Source organism: Pararge aegeria, chromosome 23, assembly GCF_905163445.1.
Source record: "Pararge aegeria chromosome 23, ilParAegt1.1, whole genome shotgun sequence".
Taxonomy (NCBI): Eukaryota; Metazoa; Arthropoda; class Insecta; order Lepidoptera; family Nymphalidae; genus Pararge; species Pararge aegeria.
Genome location: NC_053202.1, coordinates 7699419 through 7719757, shown reverse-complemented (window position 1 = coordinate 7719757; position 20339 = coordinate 7699419). Strand labels below are relative to the sequence as shown.

Sequence of the window (20339 nt, the reverse complement as noted above, 5' to 3'; positions counted from 1 at the left end):
CTTTATTTACAAAGAAATCGTACGATCAAGAATATTAGATCCAAACTACGAACCAGAACAATACTTTGAAGAGAGAGAAACTTATAAAAAGGACAGTCAAGAAAAAGAAAGGGGAAAAGCAGCCTCGGATGATTTCATTTGATTAGTGATCACTGAACTTTTTGAAATTATACATATTTTGGCCCGTTACGGAAAAATGATTTTTTACGATGCGCGCGCACACCGTCACAAAGAACCGACACCTTGAATTTAGCTATAAGGTTTGACTATAGTTTGACTTCTAACGCGTGTACATAAGTACACAGTACACACAACTTTTTTAAACGGAAAAACCACGTGTTATACTTTAAGACATTATTTATTTCATTTAATAAATAACATATAACCTTATAATATATGTGTCTATTTCAATTATTATTATTCTGAATTTGTCTATGCACATTATACAGCTTTCGACAGTTGGACATGTAAATTTAATAACTTTGATTATCTAGTGAAATCTTTTGGCCGTGGTTCGTTAAGTTAGTTACCAATTTCCCGATAAAGACATGGCATACCAGTGTGACACCACGTAGAAAGGGTATGGAGTTAATATAACTGCCAATTTTCTACCATCTTAGATATCATTAGCCACGAAGCAAGATTCCAGCAAAGGGCTCATTTAAAAAAAGCGATTCCTATCGAAAATTGAAAGAAGTACATCACTAATCGCTCAAATACCGGTTACAGTTAGGAAATCTGTAACGTCGTGTAATGTCAAAATTGTTTTGTTTATGTGTCACCTGTCACTCTCGAGAAACACATTTCCAATTTGCTTTATTAGTTTTAATGGGAAAATGTGCGATTTAAATGACAATCCAATTAAGTTAAGCGTTAAGTGGAACGGTAAGGAATATGAAATACCAGAGTTATCACCATCGGATTCGGTGGCTATGTTAAAAGTAGCGATCGAAAATGCTACTGGTGTCCGGCCGGAACGACAAAAGCTTTTAAACGTTAAAATACAAGGTAAATATAACTTTGTTTACTTTACGATCACCCTTATCGCTTTATCTACAACACAAAAGCACTCCACCGTCTTTATTAACATACCTTGGTGCTTTAATTTGCACCCAAAATTACATTTGTTACTTTACCGTACAAAACGAACACTACCTCCCTATTTTAAAGGAACTACAACTCGATAGGTGTCTACTTTTAAGTTCCATACATCATCATTCTAATTAATGCAAAAAGAGGGGTCTCCTCTTAAAATGAGAAGGCCATGGTCACCCCACCAAGTGTAGATTTGTAGACACACTAATTTACCTACATTAAATGGAATAATGCACTTTAGTTTTTAAGCTCAATATGCTCAATACCTTTTGAATCGAAAGATGGTATTCCACAAACAAAAATACTTCAAACAAGACAAAAATCCAAGGGTGGATGGACATTTTCTCTCAGAAAATTGTACAAGTAACAATATTTAATATAAAAAGACATCTTTAGAGTGCAAAGTTAGATGGGTCTCACTACCACCAATTCACCTTAACATGCTTGTACTGAATGAATTGATAACTTGCTATTTTTTCCCTAGGTAAAGTGGCAACTGACAACTATGCGTTGTCAGAGCTTAATCTCAAACCAAATCTCAAGATTATGATGATGGGTTCATTAGAGGAGGCGATAGAAGGAGCTAGAACGAAACCAGATATAGGTGATGAGGTTGTGAATGACCTAGATATTGAAGAGGAGGAGGTTGATGTCGAGAACCAAGAGGTAAGAAGTTTGTTTTGTCACCCAAAAAACCATTTATATAACTGTTAAATCAGTTTTCACATAACATATTGAAATATTCAAAATTCAAAATTCATTTATTTCAAGTAGGCCTAATTAATAAGCACTTATGAAACGTCAAGTCAGTCTGTTTGTAGTGACTCTACCACCGGTTCGGAAGGCAGATTCCACTGAGAAGAGCCGGCAAGAAACTCAGCAGATTGCTCTTTTCCAACATCATTTTAAAAGTTTAACAATCTTTAGAATTTTTCTGTTTTGTGAGAGATGAGAGCGGAGTGGCCTGCTTCCAAGCAGCCTTGTTGTTAAGGAATTCATCAATTGTGTAGTAACTATGATTTATTAAATGTGTTTTAATATATTGTTTAAACTTATGTAAAGGTATTGCATATTTAATTCATAACAATATTCATCAGTCATCTTAGTACGGATAACACAAGCTACGCTTACTTTGGGGCTTGGTGGCGATGTGTGTATTGTCGTAGAATATTTATTTATTATTATTTATTCAACATTGCCACTTTACCTTAACAAGCTTACTTTTTTTTCTATTAATGATCAATTAATTTTACATAGATAGCTTTCTTATTAGTAGAAACTATGGAAAAAAATAGTTTGTGAACCGTTTTTCATGGTGAAAGAATAATATTAATAATTCTTTCACCATAAGTTGAAGAAATAATATCTAAAAAACATATACATTCTATGTTTTCTAACATTGTTATAGATTAAGTTTTAAAATAACTTTCACTTTTGAGTTTATCTCTATGATACCATTCACATAATTTAGGAAAATTTAAGTTATGTTACATGCTTACTAACTATTTTTCAGTGCTGATTTACAGATTACACATTTAAATTACAGATTTACTTAGCAAAAATAAATAAACGAGTGCGAGATTACAAAATAAATATACTGAATGAACCCCGTTCTGGCAAAAAATTACTTGTTTTGGATATAGATTATACACTGTTTGACCACAGATCAGTTGCAGAAACGGGTAAGTTTTTTTTTTTCACCCTGCATTATTTTCTAAACCATCACAAAGTACAGACTTCAGCTTATATCACAACTACAACATTTACAAGTGTAATGCAAACTTAATTTAATATAGTCAAATATACAGGGTGGCCGTAAAAAAGTCATAAAAAAATTTTGGTCCGGTATGTTGTGCGTTACCCAAATCACCCCATCCCGTCCGCGATTTTTTATAGTTTTGGAGTTTCGATTTTTTGAGAAATTTCGACATGACCATCTTAAAAAATTTCTAATCAGCTTCGTAGCTTGCATCAAGCAAGTAATTCAATTCTAATTCAAATTCATTTATTTCAAGTAGGCCTACTTTATAAGCACTTTTGAAACGTCAAGTATGCATGTTTGTGTGACTCTACCACCGGTTCGGAAAGCAGATTCTACCGAGAAGAGCCGGCAAGAAACTCAGTAGTTGCTCTTTTCCAACATCAACATTTACAATCATTTTGCTATCTTGCGGGAGATGAGAGCGAGGCTGGCTGCTTCCATTCTACCTTGTCATTGAGGAATTCTTCAAATGTATAGTAACCTCGCTGTACTAGATGCGTTTTTACACATTTTTTAAATGTATGCATTGGTAGGTCAAGAATTTCCTTAGGAATCATGTTGTAAAAGCGTATACTCAACCCCACAAAGGAGTTCTGCACCTTTCGCAGTTATCAAAATGTTGGTCTAAATATACAACATACTGGACCAAAATTTTTTTTTACGACGTCAACTGACCGGCCACCCTGTATAATTATAAACTTACAAAACATCTATTTATGAATAACATTAAAATATTATAAACAAAAATAACCTAAAAAACTGCTGAAATTAAAGTAAATAAAATCTAAAATGCCTTTGAAACCACCGACTAAGATGCTGGCAGCATTGCCCCATTGAATGACCAAACCAATTCTTTTTCCAAGTTCTAGGATCACTCATGGACTTGTTAATATTTAAATAGTAAATAGCTAATGTTGAAAAAGAGCAACTGCTGAGTTTCCCGCCAGCTTCTTCTCGGTAGAATCTGCCTTTCGAACCGGTGGTAGAGTCACTACAAACAGAGAGACTTCACATATTCAAAAGTGCATATATTAGGCCTACTTGAAATAAATGAATTTTGAATTTACTTACGTATAAACTGTTTATTCAACAAGCATAGCAAGCATACTTCGGTACAAATTAAAAGCCAATAAATTATAATTAATTAATCTAACTTATGACTAACAGTTTGTGAGGATGCAGGTAATGACAGATTGAATTCTCCAGTGGCCATTTCATATTATTTGCTCAATGTTTAAATCTCATTCAACCCCGAATGCCTTTCTGAATTAAAAATGATAGTAGGGTTATTTTTTTGACGTTATAACGTCTTATAAATCTAAGAACGCTGGGTGCACGGACGAAAAAGTATGACTCATTGTCACGTTACGCTTGAGCCGTCTGCACGTCTCTCTGTTTTCTTCGGACGCAAGTTGTCACGTAAAATTATCGTCCGTAAACCGTTTATCCAGACAATTAATTTCATTTTACTCCACTGGAATTTTCGAATGACGAAAGTAATAACTTTTACTTTATATATTGAAATGTAATCTTCCAGGTTACGAACTAATGCGACCCTTCCTTCACGAATTCCTCACGTCTGCGTATGAGCACTACGACATAGTGATATGGTCTGCGACCGGCATGAAGTGGATAGAGGAGAAGATGAGGTTGTTGGGTGTATCGACGCATCAGGAATACAAAATCATGTTTTACCTGGACTACCTGGCGATGATCACAGTTCACACGGCGAAATATGGGACTATTGACGTGAGTTTTTCAAATTCAAAATTTATTTATTCATGTAGGCCTATCACAGGCACTTATGAAGCGTTTATACATATATGTTTACATAATTGTAAGGGGATGGTGATAACTTCGTACTTAAACCTAAAGCTACGAGGGTTCCACACGCGCCCTGGTCTAAGAAGAGCCAACAAACTCAGCAGGGTAATTTTTTTTTTTGTTACGACTATCTCACAGTTCATTTATATTAAGCTATGAAGCTAGAGCAATTCACACCCAAGCTTTTATATCGTTGAAGTAATCCTTAATATTATAATAGGATTTTTCTTCTGTTTTATTGATAAATTCAATTTTTTTAAGACCATGACGATACACAAATCACCATCAAACCCCAAAGTAAGCGGCGTTTGAGTTGTGGGCACTAAGATAACGGAGAACAGGCATGACACTGAAAACCCTTCATGTGCATCACATAAACATTTTCTACCTGTGGGAATCGAACTTAGCCTTGGATTCAGAAAGCAGACTCGCTGCCCACTGCGCCAATCGGCTGTCAAAATTCAGAATTTATTTATTTCAAGGTCTACTGCGAGAGCACTTTTTAAACATTAAGTTGGTCTGTGTGAAGTGCCCTTTACCTTAGCTTCAGAAGGTAGATTCTACCAAAAAGAAGCCTACTCAAAATTGTATGATTCTTTAGTTACAAATATTGTTTTTTTTTATATATTATATGTATTAAGTAATGAAATATATATTTTATTTTTATATTTGTATAATTTTAAATCTTATTTATTGCACCACCTACCTCTTTTCTATGTTTTTTTCCTTTTACGCCATTGGTTGCCTGGAAGAAATCGCTATGTAGCGATAAGGCCACCAAATTGTACTCTCTTGATATGTATTTATATCTCTGTAACTACTTTTTTCTTTGGTGTACAATAAAAGTGCATTCATTCATTCATTTTATGGATAAATGTATATATGCACAACCTAACTATTTTCTGTAACTGTTTTTTATCTTCGCCATTGGTTGCCTGGAATTAATCGCTATGTAGCGATAAGGCCGCCAAATTGTATATGTTGTTTTGTTATACTTTTCTTTTTGTTCTAAGTACTCCTTGTGGTGTGCTATAAAAGTATATTCATTTATTCATTCATTCAATGGTAACAAATGTTATGAAAATCGTCATCTTCTTCATTATCAACCCGTTAACTGCTAACTTTAGGGCACGGGTCTCCTCTCAGGAAGAGAAAGGTTTAGGCAACAGTCCACCACGCTAACAAAGTGCGGATTGGTGGACATCACACGTTTGAGAATGTTATGGAGAACTCTCAAGCATGCAGGTTTGCTCACGTTGTTTCCATAAAAAAGTTACGAGATGCGCGCCGGGAATCGATCTCTGTTCCCTCCGAAAGGGAGGCGAAACTACTAGGCTATCACCGTACCTACTGTAGTTAAGCCTTATTAAAGTTCAAAATTCATTTATTTCAAGTAGGCCGTTTGTCCTATTCCGAACTAAGAGTCATTAAAAAAATCAAATATCATAAAATTTAGCGCAGTCGTTCTTGAGTTATAAATGGTGTAACTAACGCAACTTTCTGTTATATATATAGATTATGTATATTACGTAGAAGCGGTGATAGCGTGCGGGTAAAAGCTCGACTTCACTTTCGGGGGGACGAGTTCGAATCCGAGCTCGCACCTCTTAAGTTATATGCGTTTTAAGTAATTAAAATATCACTTGCTTCAACCGTGAACAAAACATCGTGAGGAAACCTGCACGCCTGAGAGTTCCACATAATGTTCTCAAAGGTGTGTGGAGTCCACCAATCCGCACTGGGCCAGCCTGGTGGACTGCGGCCTTAACCCCTTATCACTGTAAGAGGAGACCTGTGATCTGTAGTGGGCCGTTAATGAACATACAAAACATGTTTTTGTAGGTTAAACCTCTTGGCGTGATATGGGGCAAGTATCCGCAGTACGGCTCAAAAAACACGATAATGTTCGATGACATCAGAAGAAACTTCATCATGAACCCGAAAAGTGGTCTCAAGATACGACCATTCCGGCAAGCTCACTTAAACAGAGACAAGGACAGAGAGTTGTTACATCTGGCCACGTATTTGAAGGACATCGCACTCTACTGTGAAGATTTCGATACTTTAAATCATAAAAAATGGGAGAAATACAAGCCCGATAAGAGATCGCAGCACGCCGGTAGTAAAAGAAAGGCCGAAGACAGTCCGTCGAAACCTAAATAATGAAGTTAGATGCTTTAAGATCTCATTGACACAGTTTAGCAATCATACAGTTCAGATATTTTTAGTTGTTATGCCCAAATAAGCTGACAATCTTAATGCATATTGTGAGAGTGAAAATCTGAATTTAAAAACTGCACTCGCTCATTCGCTATGATTACGTTTAAGCAATAAATCGAACGCGTCCAACTTGCCAAGTAAAAAACTTTTACGTAATTTTACATAAAAAACATTTTTTTAGTTTTACAAAAAAAAAAATAGAAAAATAGCCTCACAACAAGAAATTGTTTGCAAGATTAATTTATACCGAAGCTTCTGAACGGTTAAAGCAGAATAAGCTTCTTTGTATCATATAATTACTTCAATATTGGATGTCGGCTCACGTTTGCTTACCTAATTTTTGACGACCTCCCTGTCGCAACGGTGAGCACTGTGAATTGAAGTGGGAGGTCCCAGGTTCGATTCCCGACAGGGGCAATTTGGGAATATAATTTTTGAATTTTCCCTGGTCAGGTCTGGTGGGAAGCGACGACCGTTACCACCCTACAAGGACGTGCCGCTAGGCGATTTAGCGTTCCGGTACGATGTCGCGTAGAAGCCGATTAAGAGTATGAGTTTAATATTACTGCAATACTCCCTAACACGTTAGCCCGCTACCATCTTAGACTGCATCATCACTTACTACCAGGTGAGATTGCAGTCAAGGGCTAACTTGTAGTGGATTAAAAAAAAAATTGGTTTTTCAAACATTTTTATGCAACTTGCTTACATGCACATATAAATAAGATTATATCAATTTTTCTCTAGCGACTCAATATTTCTAAAACGGAGTGTTTCGATATACCATTTTTTAACATGTATAGCATATGCCTTTTCCGAACTGTATGTTTGCTAAATTTCTATTTACACAGAACCGAGTGCGGGCCGATGTTCTATTGAAAAAAAATGCTTTCTTACTTTGTGCCGATACTACAGACGGTTGTGAGAGTTATTACACGACTTGAAAACAGATTAATTTCTCCTAACAACTGAAAAACATAGTAATGCGTAATGAAATTCATTAACCCGGCAATGAGCTGTTATCTTTTGTGAGAGTTGACCGGGTTGATTGACCGGTTCTGTTCAATCTTGCTCTGGCAATGGCGGCCTGAGCGCTTTACCAAGGAAGCTACGGCTCTCATGCCGTCTATGCCGAAATTAAGATATGCCTTTTTATAAGTCTTATAGCGTCGGCGTGCTGTATTTTTCTACCCTTGGCCTAGGCCAACTGGGTACACTGGAGTGAGTTAACCGTAAGTCATAATGTAGAATAAAACTCTGTGTGAATAGACCTTAAGAGCCTTTGCACATGACGACATTTATGCAAACGCTACGCCTATGATTCCGATCGAAATACAACAACATTGTAAAACGTTACGATCTTTATTTTAAAGTCCGAATTCGTCCTTATATAGATATGCCGAGGGCGTTCATCGGAAGTTTACTTGTACGGAATTTACGACTTTTTAAGATAATGACATAATAAAAACGGATTTAAAATTCCATTTTGCCATGTTATTGTCTCAAAACTGTTTATCCATCGAAGCTCTCGAAGGCATTTAATCACGTACTGAGGAAACTGTACCCAGTAGTAGGAATTATAAACGCTAGTGTCTTTGGTTTTCTTGTCAGGACACTAAAAAGTAAAGTGGGCCTAATGACAACCAATGAGTGGTTGTCAAACATTAAAAACCTCAGAAACCAAAATTAATACAAACACAACATTAACAAGTTCACACTCTATAAATTAACCTTTTTTCATCAGTAGTTGCAAGAAATAAATTCAAGAACGATAAATTCAAGGGACTTTGCGTTCGTTCTTTGTACGCATACAATCGTAGATACGTTTCGAAACACTTTAATATAGAGTAAAATAGTTGGAAAATCCAAAAGTGCACGCCTCATAATCTCATTCATTACAATAAAATTGAGATTATTTGTAAATAATAATTAAACTAGATCTAATTATACCGTGAAAAGTAACAGGCTTCTATTCCTCAAAATACTGAAGCCTATAAAAAAAACCAACTCGATAAGTGAAGTATTACCCTCGTTATCGTGACCACAAGATACGGGATCTGCACATACAGACATACGGACGTCCAAGACAGAACTTAAAACTTAAACAATTTTTTAATTCGTTTAAATAATAATAAGAGATTTAAAAATATCATGAGTGTTAAAAATAGTGTTTTTTCTCACTTATAAAAGCAATAAAGAATTAAAAAAGTGTAATTTTAAGTTGGAGAATCACTCGGTGTGCGTAAACTGACAGTAATACCGACCTCAGCGCTTCGCTTATGAGGCGTGCAATTGAACTTATGAAACTTGTGTTCAGTTCTCATATTCTTAGATACTTCAGCTCTCTGGTCAGAACTGGCAGTATTAGCGTCTCGTAAATTAGTCGATTAAGGTCAACTTTACTTTAACTTCATAACGTTTCGGTACTCGAAAACGGAAAATCGTTTTCGAGTATCGAAACTTTCTGATAGCAAGTAAAAACTGAGTATACTAAGTTGTAAATAAGATTTGTGTACGTTTGCAAAACTAAAGAGACTGTTGCGTCGGGTTTTACATGCGTTTGCGCAACTAAATGTCGTCGTACAGGCTGCGAAAAGATCTATTGTGGTGGCAATAAAGTTTACGCCTTATAGCTTAAAAGACTGCAGATAAAGATAAGACTTGTGTTCACAAAATAGTGTTGGGAATATTTTTTGTATACTTAGTTAAATAGTGATGTCGATGTTTAAAATAATCGGAAATACAATTTAGTAATATTTTACTTAAACAGTAGATCGATTAATTAATAACAACAAACATTGCCCGTGTCTATAGTCTACTATCACTATACTATAGACACGGGCAACCGATTGTGATTGGACGGTTTAAACAGTCACTAATCTGTTTGTAAGATACTGTTTACTGTTACTGTTTACTGGATGTTTTAAAAATACACACAATTCTATGAAAAATACATAAGATATGTGGGAGGTAGCCACGATTAATAAGAGGGGGAATAACCCACCTTTGATGCCTCAGTTAGTAACCAACTAGTCTTATATCCCGGATTAATTTGGGCTTGTATCAACATTTTAAAGGCATTTGAATGGTGAAGGATGGCGCCCGGCTTACCTACTGTCCGCCATTTTTGTTTCTTATTCTAAAATAACGGCTGAAATTGAAACTGAAATTAACGTAGGTATTCTTAGTCTAGATCTACAAGAGATCAGTTTTCAGATCATTCTATATTTTTTTAAGGTACTTTTTTCCATAATAGCTTCAGGCTTTCAAGAAAAATATAAACATGAATGAACGAAAAAAATACCAATATGTAAGTTTAGTTTTTACTATCAAGTGACGGCAAACGCCAGTAGAACTGACTGAGTGAGCCTTGTATGATTCTTGTGTAAATTGAATCTATTTATAATAAAAAAAAAAGAAAAATGGCGGGCTTGTATTCAATACAAAATATTAATTGAATACAAATCTAAATAAAATCTTTATTTACGTTACCCCCCTACCTCTTAAAACCTGGCTACGGCCTTGTGCTTTGTTGTCAAACAATAATAGTATGCGATATATGAAAACCTCCAATTCGTAGTGCCTTGCTAGAAAAAATTGAATGTGCATTTAAATTATCTAATCGAATTAGCTAATTTTGTTGTAAGCCAATCTAAAGTAAATTTAATTACAAGTGTAAAATGAGTGTTGTTAAGATATTTGTGTACAACAAAATTGGCACCGCTGTTAAGTGTTACCCCACCTCACCGACTTAGAATTAAATGGACTTATTGATGTAAGATGTGCTGGAATTAAAACTACCAATATATCCGTCGATAATGGAGTTGATGGATGCTAGGGTACCTACCAAGATGCACTGTTGTATGTCTGTTGTATCTTTCGATCAATTACAACGTTCGATGTCGGTCGGGTGTGTGTGGTCACACTTTTTTTTCTTATTTTATCATTGAATTACTAACTCACAATCAAATCACCTGTAGAGTTCACTTTTTAAATGTCAATATTCACCATATTATGACTTAAAACGATTTATGCAAAAAGATAATACTATTTATATTTGTAGGGTAGAAAAAAAAATGTTTCGACCATAATATAGGTACTTATCATTTTTTTGCTGTAAATAAAACCTTGGCGAGATTAACGTTCAATTCAACGTTCAGTTCGTTAAGAATTGTTCGCTCGCAATCGAGGAGACGTTTTCGAGTATGGAAATACTTCAACATCGGAGTAAAATGGATCTTATCTACATTGTATTAAGGCTCCAATTTCCCTACAATTTTTTTGCTCGGCCTTTGGATAGAACGTTTGTAAAACAAACATAAGGATTAATAAATCTAAATCTAGTGACATTTGGCGCATTTTACTTTGACGATACATAGTTTGATATTCGAAAACGACTATTTTGCGAGCGGGCAACTCTTTTATTATGGCTACAGAACGTTCACGATGGCAATAATGTATTCGTCTAAAGACTGTGTCGAAAATGATGCGGTTTAAAACTTATGGAGATGATATTAAATTATTATTTTACGTAGCTATGTTAAAAATTTGTTTTATACGCGGTTGTGTAAGTAGTAATTATATGAATAATTTGTAGGTACAATATTAATTATAATGTGAAATCTCAAATTGGGTAACATTGCTTTGCTATGTAAACTTTGACACTCAATAGAAAATCTGTATATGGAATTAATCGTCAATCATCGAATCCAAAATCTTCAGATAGCAGATTAGAGTTAGTAGTGCTATACTTTTCCTACTGTTATCGATATAACTACCGTGTACAGTGTAAAGGTAGTAGTAGTGTAGCACTACTCAATTCAGGCGTATGTCGATAATTCACAGAGCCCCACATTTGTAATATCATAACATGGAGATACTTCGACCATAGAGACTGAATTTTCCTAATCGTAATAGTGAACATAGTTGCTTAGCAAAAAGGACTGGAAAAAGACATTTTTTTTACTTTTTTCAGCGGTAAGTTATATCTATATGTTTGTCTCTGGCATCATTAAGACGCTGATTGCTTCTATATAAGATTGAAAGAACTAAAACTTTTTATAATCTAAATAACTCTTCACAGCGGAAAAAATATAAAAACTTTCACATTTACTTTAATAATAGTGAGAATTTTCAGTATAATTGTTTGGTTACAATAAAATTTAAAAATTTTGCATTGAATGTCAAAATTACACTAAAATAACAAATTTACCCTATTTGACTGAAAAACATGGCATACTTATGTATTTAATGTAGCGAAATAATTAATGCCTTTACTAGATATAAATATTTACCTATTAATAAAGTTACTTATAATTTTATCGAAGTAAGTTTTTCATAAATAAAAGCTTTTAATATTACATCCATACCTCTTTTGACTATGTGAGGTTAATCCTAATTTCTAAAATACTTAACCATCTCGACGGTATTACGGTAAGCAAGGGATCACAACGTCCTGGGTTTGTTTTTCGGGTCGCAGTAAACAGGGTGCCACAGCATTCCAATTAAGGTTCTAGGGTTTAAAAAACCGAAATCGTACCTTTACCGCAAAACATAAATAAATAAATATACTACGACAATACACACATCGCCATCTAGCCCCAAAGTAAGCGTAGCTTGTGTTATGGGTACTGAGATAGCTGATGAATATTTTTTTATCAATATAATACACATAAATACTTATAATATACAGATAAACACCCAGACACTGAATAACATTCATGTTCATCACACAAACATGTAGGAATCGAACCCACGACCTTGGACTCCGAAAGTAGGGTCGCTGCCCACTGCGCCACTTGGCCGTCAATAATAACATATTATGCGGTATTCGATTTTCCTACGAGGAAAATAGAAACAAAACTGGGAATTTCACACCTCTTTTATATTATTTTTCCACTCTCTGTTTTAGTTCGTGAATAACGAAACTAAAATGGGTGTGGAATTCCCAATAAATATGATTTAGATTTTCCTCTTAGGTTCCTGCCTATCAAAAGAACTAACAACATGCATATTACACGTTTTTATAAAATATAGCACACACATGGACTGTCAAGCGTCATGTAAACTTATCTTTTGACAAAAAATCTTTTTGGATAACTCGCATATATACGTATAATAGACGCTTGTTTTCCGAGACGGAATTTAGCGGTTAGACTTTGATTTAACGTATATAGAAACTTTCTAATGCAAACCATGAAAGATATGAACATATCGAAGTTGATATCTTTTACAAATATTACCCTTGTAAAAACAGACTGCAGAATAAAAATCCAAGCGGATCTTTTGGAGTCTCCTTTCTGGTAATTGAAGGTTCACGGCGAGGTGATGCTTGCCTGCTTTTTAATATTGTACGAGACAAATACTTTACTATAGAAATGAATCTCAGATAACCGATTTCGCTGTTTTATGTTGTAGTATTTCTTGAAGTACGAAGTACGAAATTTAAAAAATGGCTGAAAAGTCTAAACACAACACCTTTCTATACCATTGATTCGTAATAATGCTTAAAAGTCAATTTAACTTGAATACCATAACATAAACTTTAAATATTAGTGGAGCGGTTCCGGAAAGGCATAAGGTAACGACGGGTAAAGAAATATAATATAAGTTTGGAAATAAAACTGGACCCGGTAGGTGGCGCTGGAATTATGTTCAAGGTTTTTTAGGATATTTGGTGCAGACTAAGTTGCGCAGTACAGCTAGTTTTCTAAAAATCTTTTCAGGTTTTAGGATTCCTGGCCGACTTGGACATTGTAAGCAGACCTCGGTAAGCCTTGAACAATGCGTACCTTTTTTTGTTGACGGGGGGGAAATCTCCTGATTACGAGATACCCGAATTGTAAATAATTGGGTTATGTGGGATTTCTACCCACTAAAACCCCCTCGGTGGCCGGCCTCAGCACTGCGGGCCCCCACCCACTCATCTTAGCCTGAGCGTAATTTTTTGAGTGAAACTTAGTAAGATGTGGTTGGATGTTGAATTTATTTGATGTCACAGAAACGTGAAACGTTACAACTTTTCCTACTAAGACAATTCACATCAGACACTCGGTGCCCGACTATTTCTTTGGCGTATATAATTTGAATAATTTCATACGGTAAACGCACAAGTTCTACAATGGTACCATACTTCCTCATATTTTTGTATACTTTTTACGGATAGCTGCATATGATTATTTTGATATATTGAATTGATTCCAAAAAAAAACATTTTTTTAAAGTTTTTATTTTTGAGAATTCTCAAAATCTTCTTGTTCGAATAGGTTAAAATTTTCAGGAAATCAAAGTTTGGCGAAACTCAATTCCAATCGGTCAAGCTGTTTAAAAGTTATAAGAGGTGATACATACATACATAAACACACACAAACACACTCGTACATACAGAGCCATAGCAGATCAAGGGCTCTTTGAAAGAATTTGCTAGGGGCCCCACGCTTTCTTAATCTGGCACTGCCTAGCACTGGAGAGTGCAACCCAAGCAGCGCGAATGTGTGTCAACCAAGATAAGACAGTACATGCCGCGGTTTTCAGCGACCAAAAGACCCCACTCGAAGAAAATGTAAATTGGCACGAACACCACAGTTAGGGAGTTCGTATATCTTGGTGTTCGTCACGTCGGACAACGAAATTCACATGAGAATTACATCGGCAAATAAATGTTACATTGGACTTTTACCTTTTCTGCGATCCAAGATTTTGTCGAGAAGTTTCTTTCGGGAAGGTTCGTTCCGGTCTATAACCTTGCTCCGGCCAATACTTATAAATGGCGCTGAATGAAGGGTGTTGAGGCGAGTGTTTGGTGCTATCCAGGATAATGGTTTTTGTCGCATTCGGTACAACCACAAACTGTACTAAGTTTATAAATAACTGAATGTCGTCAAAACAATTAAAATGTTAAGAATGCAATGGGCAGCGCAAGTGCAACGTATGGTACGAAGCCCCAAAGAGGTTGATGGAGGGCAAATTAGGGGGGGTAGAGGTGGAGTGAAACCTAGGAGTCGGTGAAGTTGTGAGGGTTTTGGGAGTTCGGAGCTGGAAAGTTGCAGATTCTGACTGCCTCAAATGGAGATATTTGCTTGACCAAGCCAAGGCCCACCCAGGGCTGTAGAGCTTTGGTGACGGTGATGACTTTTATTGATAGTTGAAAACTCGGTCTAAAGAGGTAATTCATGATTGTTCGCAATTTAAAGGTTTATTCGACTCTTTATGGACAATTCAAGAGAATTTGACAAAGAATTTGTTACATTGAGGTGAATTATTTTCTACGCGATATCGCATCGGAACTATTTTGGTAAGAATCTAGGGTAGAATATACAGTTTTGAATGTGTGTCAGTGTTGGAAGAAATTAACTATATACGTACTTTACCCTGAATCTATGCGATGAAGTAAAAGATTAAAATTCAAAAAAGTATAAAAAGAAAAATTTGGAAAATCCAAAAGTGCACGCCTCATAATCTCATTTTTTTCACAATAAAATTGAAATTTTTTTAACTGAAACTTTCAATGCTCATTACAATTTTTTTTTTCATATTAATTATTATTCATTTTTTGTAAACAAGACACGGGAATGTCATAATGATTGCACATTGAAAGTTACGATTAATATTAGCTAGAATAATTACATGGAAATTTAACGACAGTGAACGCTCATATTAACTAAGAAATTATGTCGTGTGTTACTTTAGATAATTAAAAAAAAAATATTCCGATACGATCATTTTTTCGACCAATTTTGATGCCACATACACCCGTCCATACACGGACGTCCAGAAAAGATTATGTTTAATGTTATTATTTACTATGTTAAACAAAAAAATTGTTATTGAAATGTATTTTATGTGCCTGACAAATTATTTGACTTTATATTAGTGTACTCAAATTAACCTGTAAGTGCATTATAAATAACAAAAAATCAATTTCAGTTTCGAGAAAACTGCTTTTTTTGAAATGTCGAAATGTCATTTTTGCACAACCTCAACGCTTCGCTTATGAGGCGTGCAAAAATGATTTTGTAAAACTTAGGTCACAACTCAAAACTTACTAGTTAATATGAAGAAGAATGCTTCCAAAAGCCATTTCGAAAAGGGACGTAGAAATCCTCAAAAAGCCAATAGCCCAGTGGAAGTTCGGTTCCTGTACGTCACGTTGCTTTTTTAAGGACTCTAGCGATCACGAGATTTGAAAGCATTGGAAGCTCCCGCCGAGGTATCGGGACTAAATAAGGGCCACTCAAATTCGCACCTAACGTTACGCCGTGACGATTTGCTCAAGACCTCGAGGTGACATTATTTTGTGCCCGATTGGTCCCGGGGCCTCGCCGGGCGTTGTGAAAAACGCCGTCATCTTCGAGTGTTATTTTGTGCGCGGCGTGCTTAGAAATAGGTTTAGAAACCTCTGTGAAAACTATGAAAAGCTCTTAATGTTTATTGATTTAAATTGGTTTTAGCCTCTTCTCGAAAGTACACGAAAGTTTATTTATTCACAACGAAATCTATTATTTTGTGGAACTGCTGTAAATCTTCCCGCTAAAAAACAGAAAATTAAAGATCGACATGCCTTTAGATCAAAATGAAAACTAAACAAAAAATGGTTTGTAAGTGTAATGGTACCACAGTTAATTTCATACAAACTCCATAGTATTATTATTTCTACGTACAAAGTACAAAAAAATATACCGCAGTAGGAAAGTGGGAATCAGCAAACGATAAAAACAATAAATAGGTACGCGATTAGCCATAGCAGGAAGAAAATCACGTTAAAGTTTTAACTAATCTATAGCGGTCTGCTTCGATGAGGATATAAACACGACGCTACTAAGCTGCCTCTGAAGCCATAACATAAATTATTAGCATAGAGTTAAGCTCTCGCTAGAGTAAAACATAGTGTTAATTTTGCTTTCCGAGACACTAGATAACAGTCTCAGTAGTTCATACTTCAAGATTTATTTTTATTGCAGTTGTTTGGGTATTAAAAGCTATAGTCAATAATATTATTTATTATCAAGCTAGTGTATGTGCGATAAGTACCACAGCGTACTAGTTCTAAGTGGTCAAAGTGTAGTGTTGTTAGTGCTGCCCTGTTATTTGTTAAGGAGTTGTCTGCATAAAATTATCAAATTTGAGAGACTTGGTGTTAAAATATAACAATGAGGCTGTAAAAATCGGATTAATGAACAAAAATAGATTTGTCTCTGTACAATGTCAAAATATGTGGTAACGTCAAAGCCAAGGACAGAGGCAAAGACTAATTCTGCAGAGCCTCCTTTGTCAAATAGCTATGAAAGCATTGTGCCAGCCGATGACCAATGTTGTTTCGTTTACTTTTACAATTTGTACTTTAGCTGGTGCCGCTGTTCTGGCTGTTGCGATGATAAAAAACGGAAGAGAAGAATACCCCAAAGAAGTGCATTTAATAATCATAATAAGTTTAATGATGACAACAATACAACATACTTCCTAAATGAAGAGTCTTATCCTACACAGCCATACAGCGACTACACTGTAGGTGACGGACGGAATGATAATGATAGCTACTCTATCGTTGATTCTGAAGGCAAAGCGCTATCAGGTTGTGAGGAAGGTCGCTCAGGTGATCATAGTGGAAAAGCAGGGCACTCTGAGGTCATAGACGACTCAGGTGGACATATTGGGAGTGGAGATTCCTCTGGTGGCGTTACCCACTCAGTTCGCCACGGCGTCGGTGGATGTCACGCTAGGACCATAGACCACTCAGGTGGACATATTGGGAGTGAAGATTCCTCTGGTGGCGTTAGCCACTCAGTTCGTCACGGCGGCGGTGGATGTCACGCTGAGACCATAGACCACTCAGGTGGTCATAGTGGCACTGGTGGTCACACTGGGAGCGTAGACTACTCTGGTGGTCATAGTGGGGGTCACTCAGGGGGTGCAGATAGTGGTTGGGGTGATAGCGGCGGAGGAGATACTGGTGGTGATTGCGGAGGAGGTGGAGACACTGGGGGTGATTGTGGAGGAGGTGGAGACACTGGTGGAGGTGGATATGATTAGTGATTATCAAATGGAAATGATGTACTTACTACTTAGTAATAGTTTGGTCTTATTAATTAATGTACAACGGACAATTTGAATCTTTATTTTTAAAAAATGCAATGTAGACAAACTCAAATCGGTGATAATAGTCACAAAAGATCGAATAGTAATTCTAGGTTCGTAGCGCTCTTAAACTAATATATTACAGCAGTAAAAGATGAGACGCTAGGGACACGATACTGCTGCCAAATTTTATTATCGCTGCATGCATTTGTGTGTTATGTGCCCAGAACTTTTCATTACGCATATACATAACCGATACTCCATAACCGATTTCAACGACATTATTAGCGGCACGTCTTTTTCGATAGGGTGGTAACTAGCCGTCCCTAAAGCTTCCCACCAGAGCAGAACAGAGAAAATTCAAAAATTGCCCCTGCCGGAAAACGAAACCTGGGACCTTCTTCCTACTTAAATTCACAGCGCTCACCGTTGCGCACGGAAGGTCGTCCACGAGAGCGTTGCATCGAACTAACCCTCATTTGTTGCTTTAAGATTTTTTTCGGGCTTTCGTGTTTTGGGCGCGGCTATTGTCCGTTTAAACTTAGGTAGGACTGATAATTAATGTTATGGGTTTACGGTGCATCTACATATGCTTTACTCTTTGTGAAATGTCAAAGAACGTGACATCATCTCGTGACAGCAGAAACTTTAACTCAGAAGTTCTAAAGAAACACCTATAGTAAAATATCTAGGTAGGACTACTTATCATTACTTTGCATTTTCATTTTTCCTCTAGGTGTTATGTGACCCTTAACATGAATTATTTAGTTACATTACAATTATGGTATTAGGTTATGGGCGCGTGATTACGTTTGTATATAAAAGCTGATATATGGGTTTATATGCCTTTAAATAAAAACTTTATTATTTATTATTATTATTATTACAAAAACCATCGCAAAAAAACTCTCCTTTTTATTCAATCCATTATTTAATGTTGTTTAAATTCATAATAGTCAGCAAATTCAACTAATTTGCAGACTATTATGAAGTATATCTATAGTATACTATCCTTATCCCCCGTGAAATAATTACAAGCGTCAAGCTCAGGTGGTCACATCCAATAGTAAAATTATTTCTATGTAATAATTCAATTCAATTCAATTCTTGTTTATGGCTTTTGTCTGTGCCAACTGGGCACAAGGTACTTCGCCAATGTCTTGTAGATGAAGAAGGCACGAAGGAGATTGATCGGTGAAACTAATGAAAATCTATGTAATAATAACAATAATTTTATTATTGGGTGTGCCACAGCCATACCTGTGGTATAATGTCAAATGGCAAATGACAAACAACTTTTTTTATTCTTGTCCTGTAACTTTAAAGTTAGGCTCGTTCAGAATTTAAAAAATTGACAAATAACATTTTCTCGAGTTCTTCATTTTAAAGCATTAAATATCCTTAATAAATTATTTAAATTCTCTGAATCTTCCTGCTCCGCAACACAGACTATAAACTTTGAGAATAAAACGTGTCATACTAATATGATCACCATGAACCATATTGTGAGTTAATCTTTCCAGCTGCTAAATAAACTACCTCTTCAATACAACAGAATCAACAATGTCCGATGCAATTACCACACAACCTGGATCAAGAGCGGCAAATGAAAGCAGCGAGTCCGCAGATGTTTTTTTGAATTTAGAACCTAAAGAGAACATAGAGACACTTATTGAACCTGTCGCAGAAGAGTTGAATGATCAACAGAAAAAAAAGAAAAATAGCGACCACACTTGTGTATCTTGTTACGATGATGATGATAACTGCAATATATTTTTTCTTTGCGAATGTTTCTCATGGTTCTTTGCGAACTGTGCAGAGTGTATAGAATGCTGCTGTACAGGATGTTGTGAGTGTTTAGCAGAAGTATGTACAGCTTGCAGTGGCTGTGACTGTGACTGCGATTGTGACTGTACGGGCTGTGATTGTGACTGTTCAGACTAAAAATGGCTAAAGCCAGGTCCAAATAGGATTAATTAATTTATCATTTGACCAGTGCCCATTACCACGTATCCATACAGCCGTATTTTTTGTTATACTGTAGGTTTTAAGCGCATTATCTAATGGTTGATGACTTTTACCTTAATTTAGCCATTGCACATTGCCCGAGTTCTTCACCCTCATTTATTATATAAATAAAATAAATATAAATATACTACGACAATACACACATTGCCGTCTAGCCCCTAAGTAAGCGTAGCTTGTGTTATGGGTACTAAGATAGCTGTTGAATATTTTTATGAATATAATACATATAAATACTTATAATATACAGATAGACAGCCAGACACTAAAAAACAATCTTGTTCATCACACAAACATTTTCCAGTTGTGGGAATCGAAGTCGGCCATTATGGGGTTGGAA

At 35.8% G+C, this 20339-nt stretch overlaps 2 protein-coding genes across 3 annotated transcripts; both read left to right on the top strand.

Moving 5' to 3' along the window:
* Window positions 1-789: 789 nt before the first annotated feature.
* Window positions 790-7293, top strand: LOC120634386 (ubiquitin-like domain-containing CTD phosphatase 1). Its single transcript, XM_039904909.1, has 5 exons — window positions 790-1008; window positions 1580-1761; window positions 2642-2777; window positions 4395-4606; window positions 6524-7293. Exons 1-5 carry the CDS (start codon window positions 837-839, stop codon window positions 6842-6844), a joined length of 1023 nt encoding a protein of 340 aa, XP_039760843.1. The 5' UTR covers window positions 790-836; the 3' UTR covers window positions 6845-7293.
* A 9500-nt stretch (window positions 7294-16793) lies between these two features.
* On the top strand, window positions 16794-20130 carry LOC120634273 (RNA-binding protein FUS-like). 2 transcript variants are annotated; one of them, XM_039904763.1, is made up of 2 exons: window positions 16794-17915; window positions 19530-20130. In XM_039904763.1, the coding sequence occupies exons 1-2, from the start codon at window positions 17102-17104 to the stop codon at window positions 19916-19918; spliced, it is 1203 nt and encodes a 400-aa protein (XP_039760697.1). In that variant the 5' UTR covers window positions 16794-17101; the 3' UTR covers window positions 19919-20130. The 2 variants fall into 2 exon arrangements, 1 of the variants encoding a protein (XP_039760697.1); XR_005659239.1 differs by lacking the exon at window positions 16794-17915 and adding an exon at window positions 17926-18666.
* The last annotated feature ends 209 nt before the right edge of the window (window positions 20131-20339 follow it).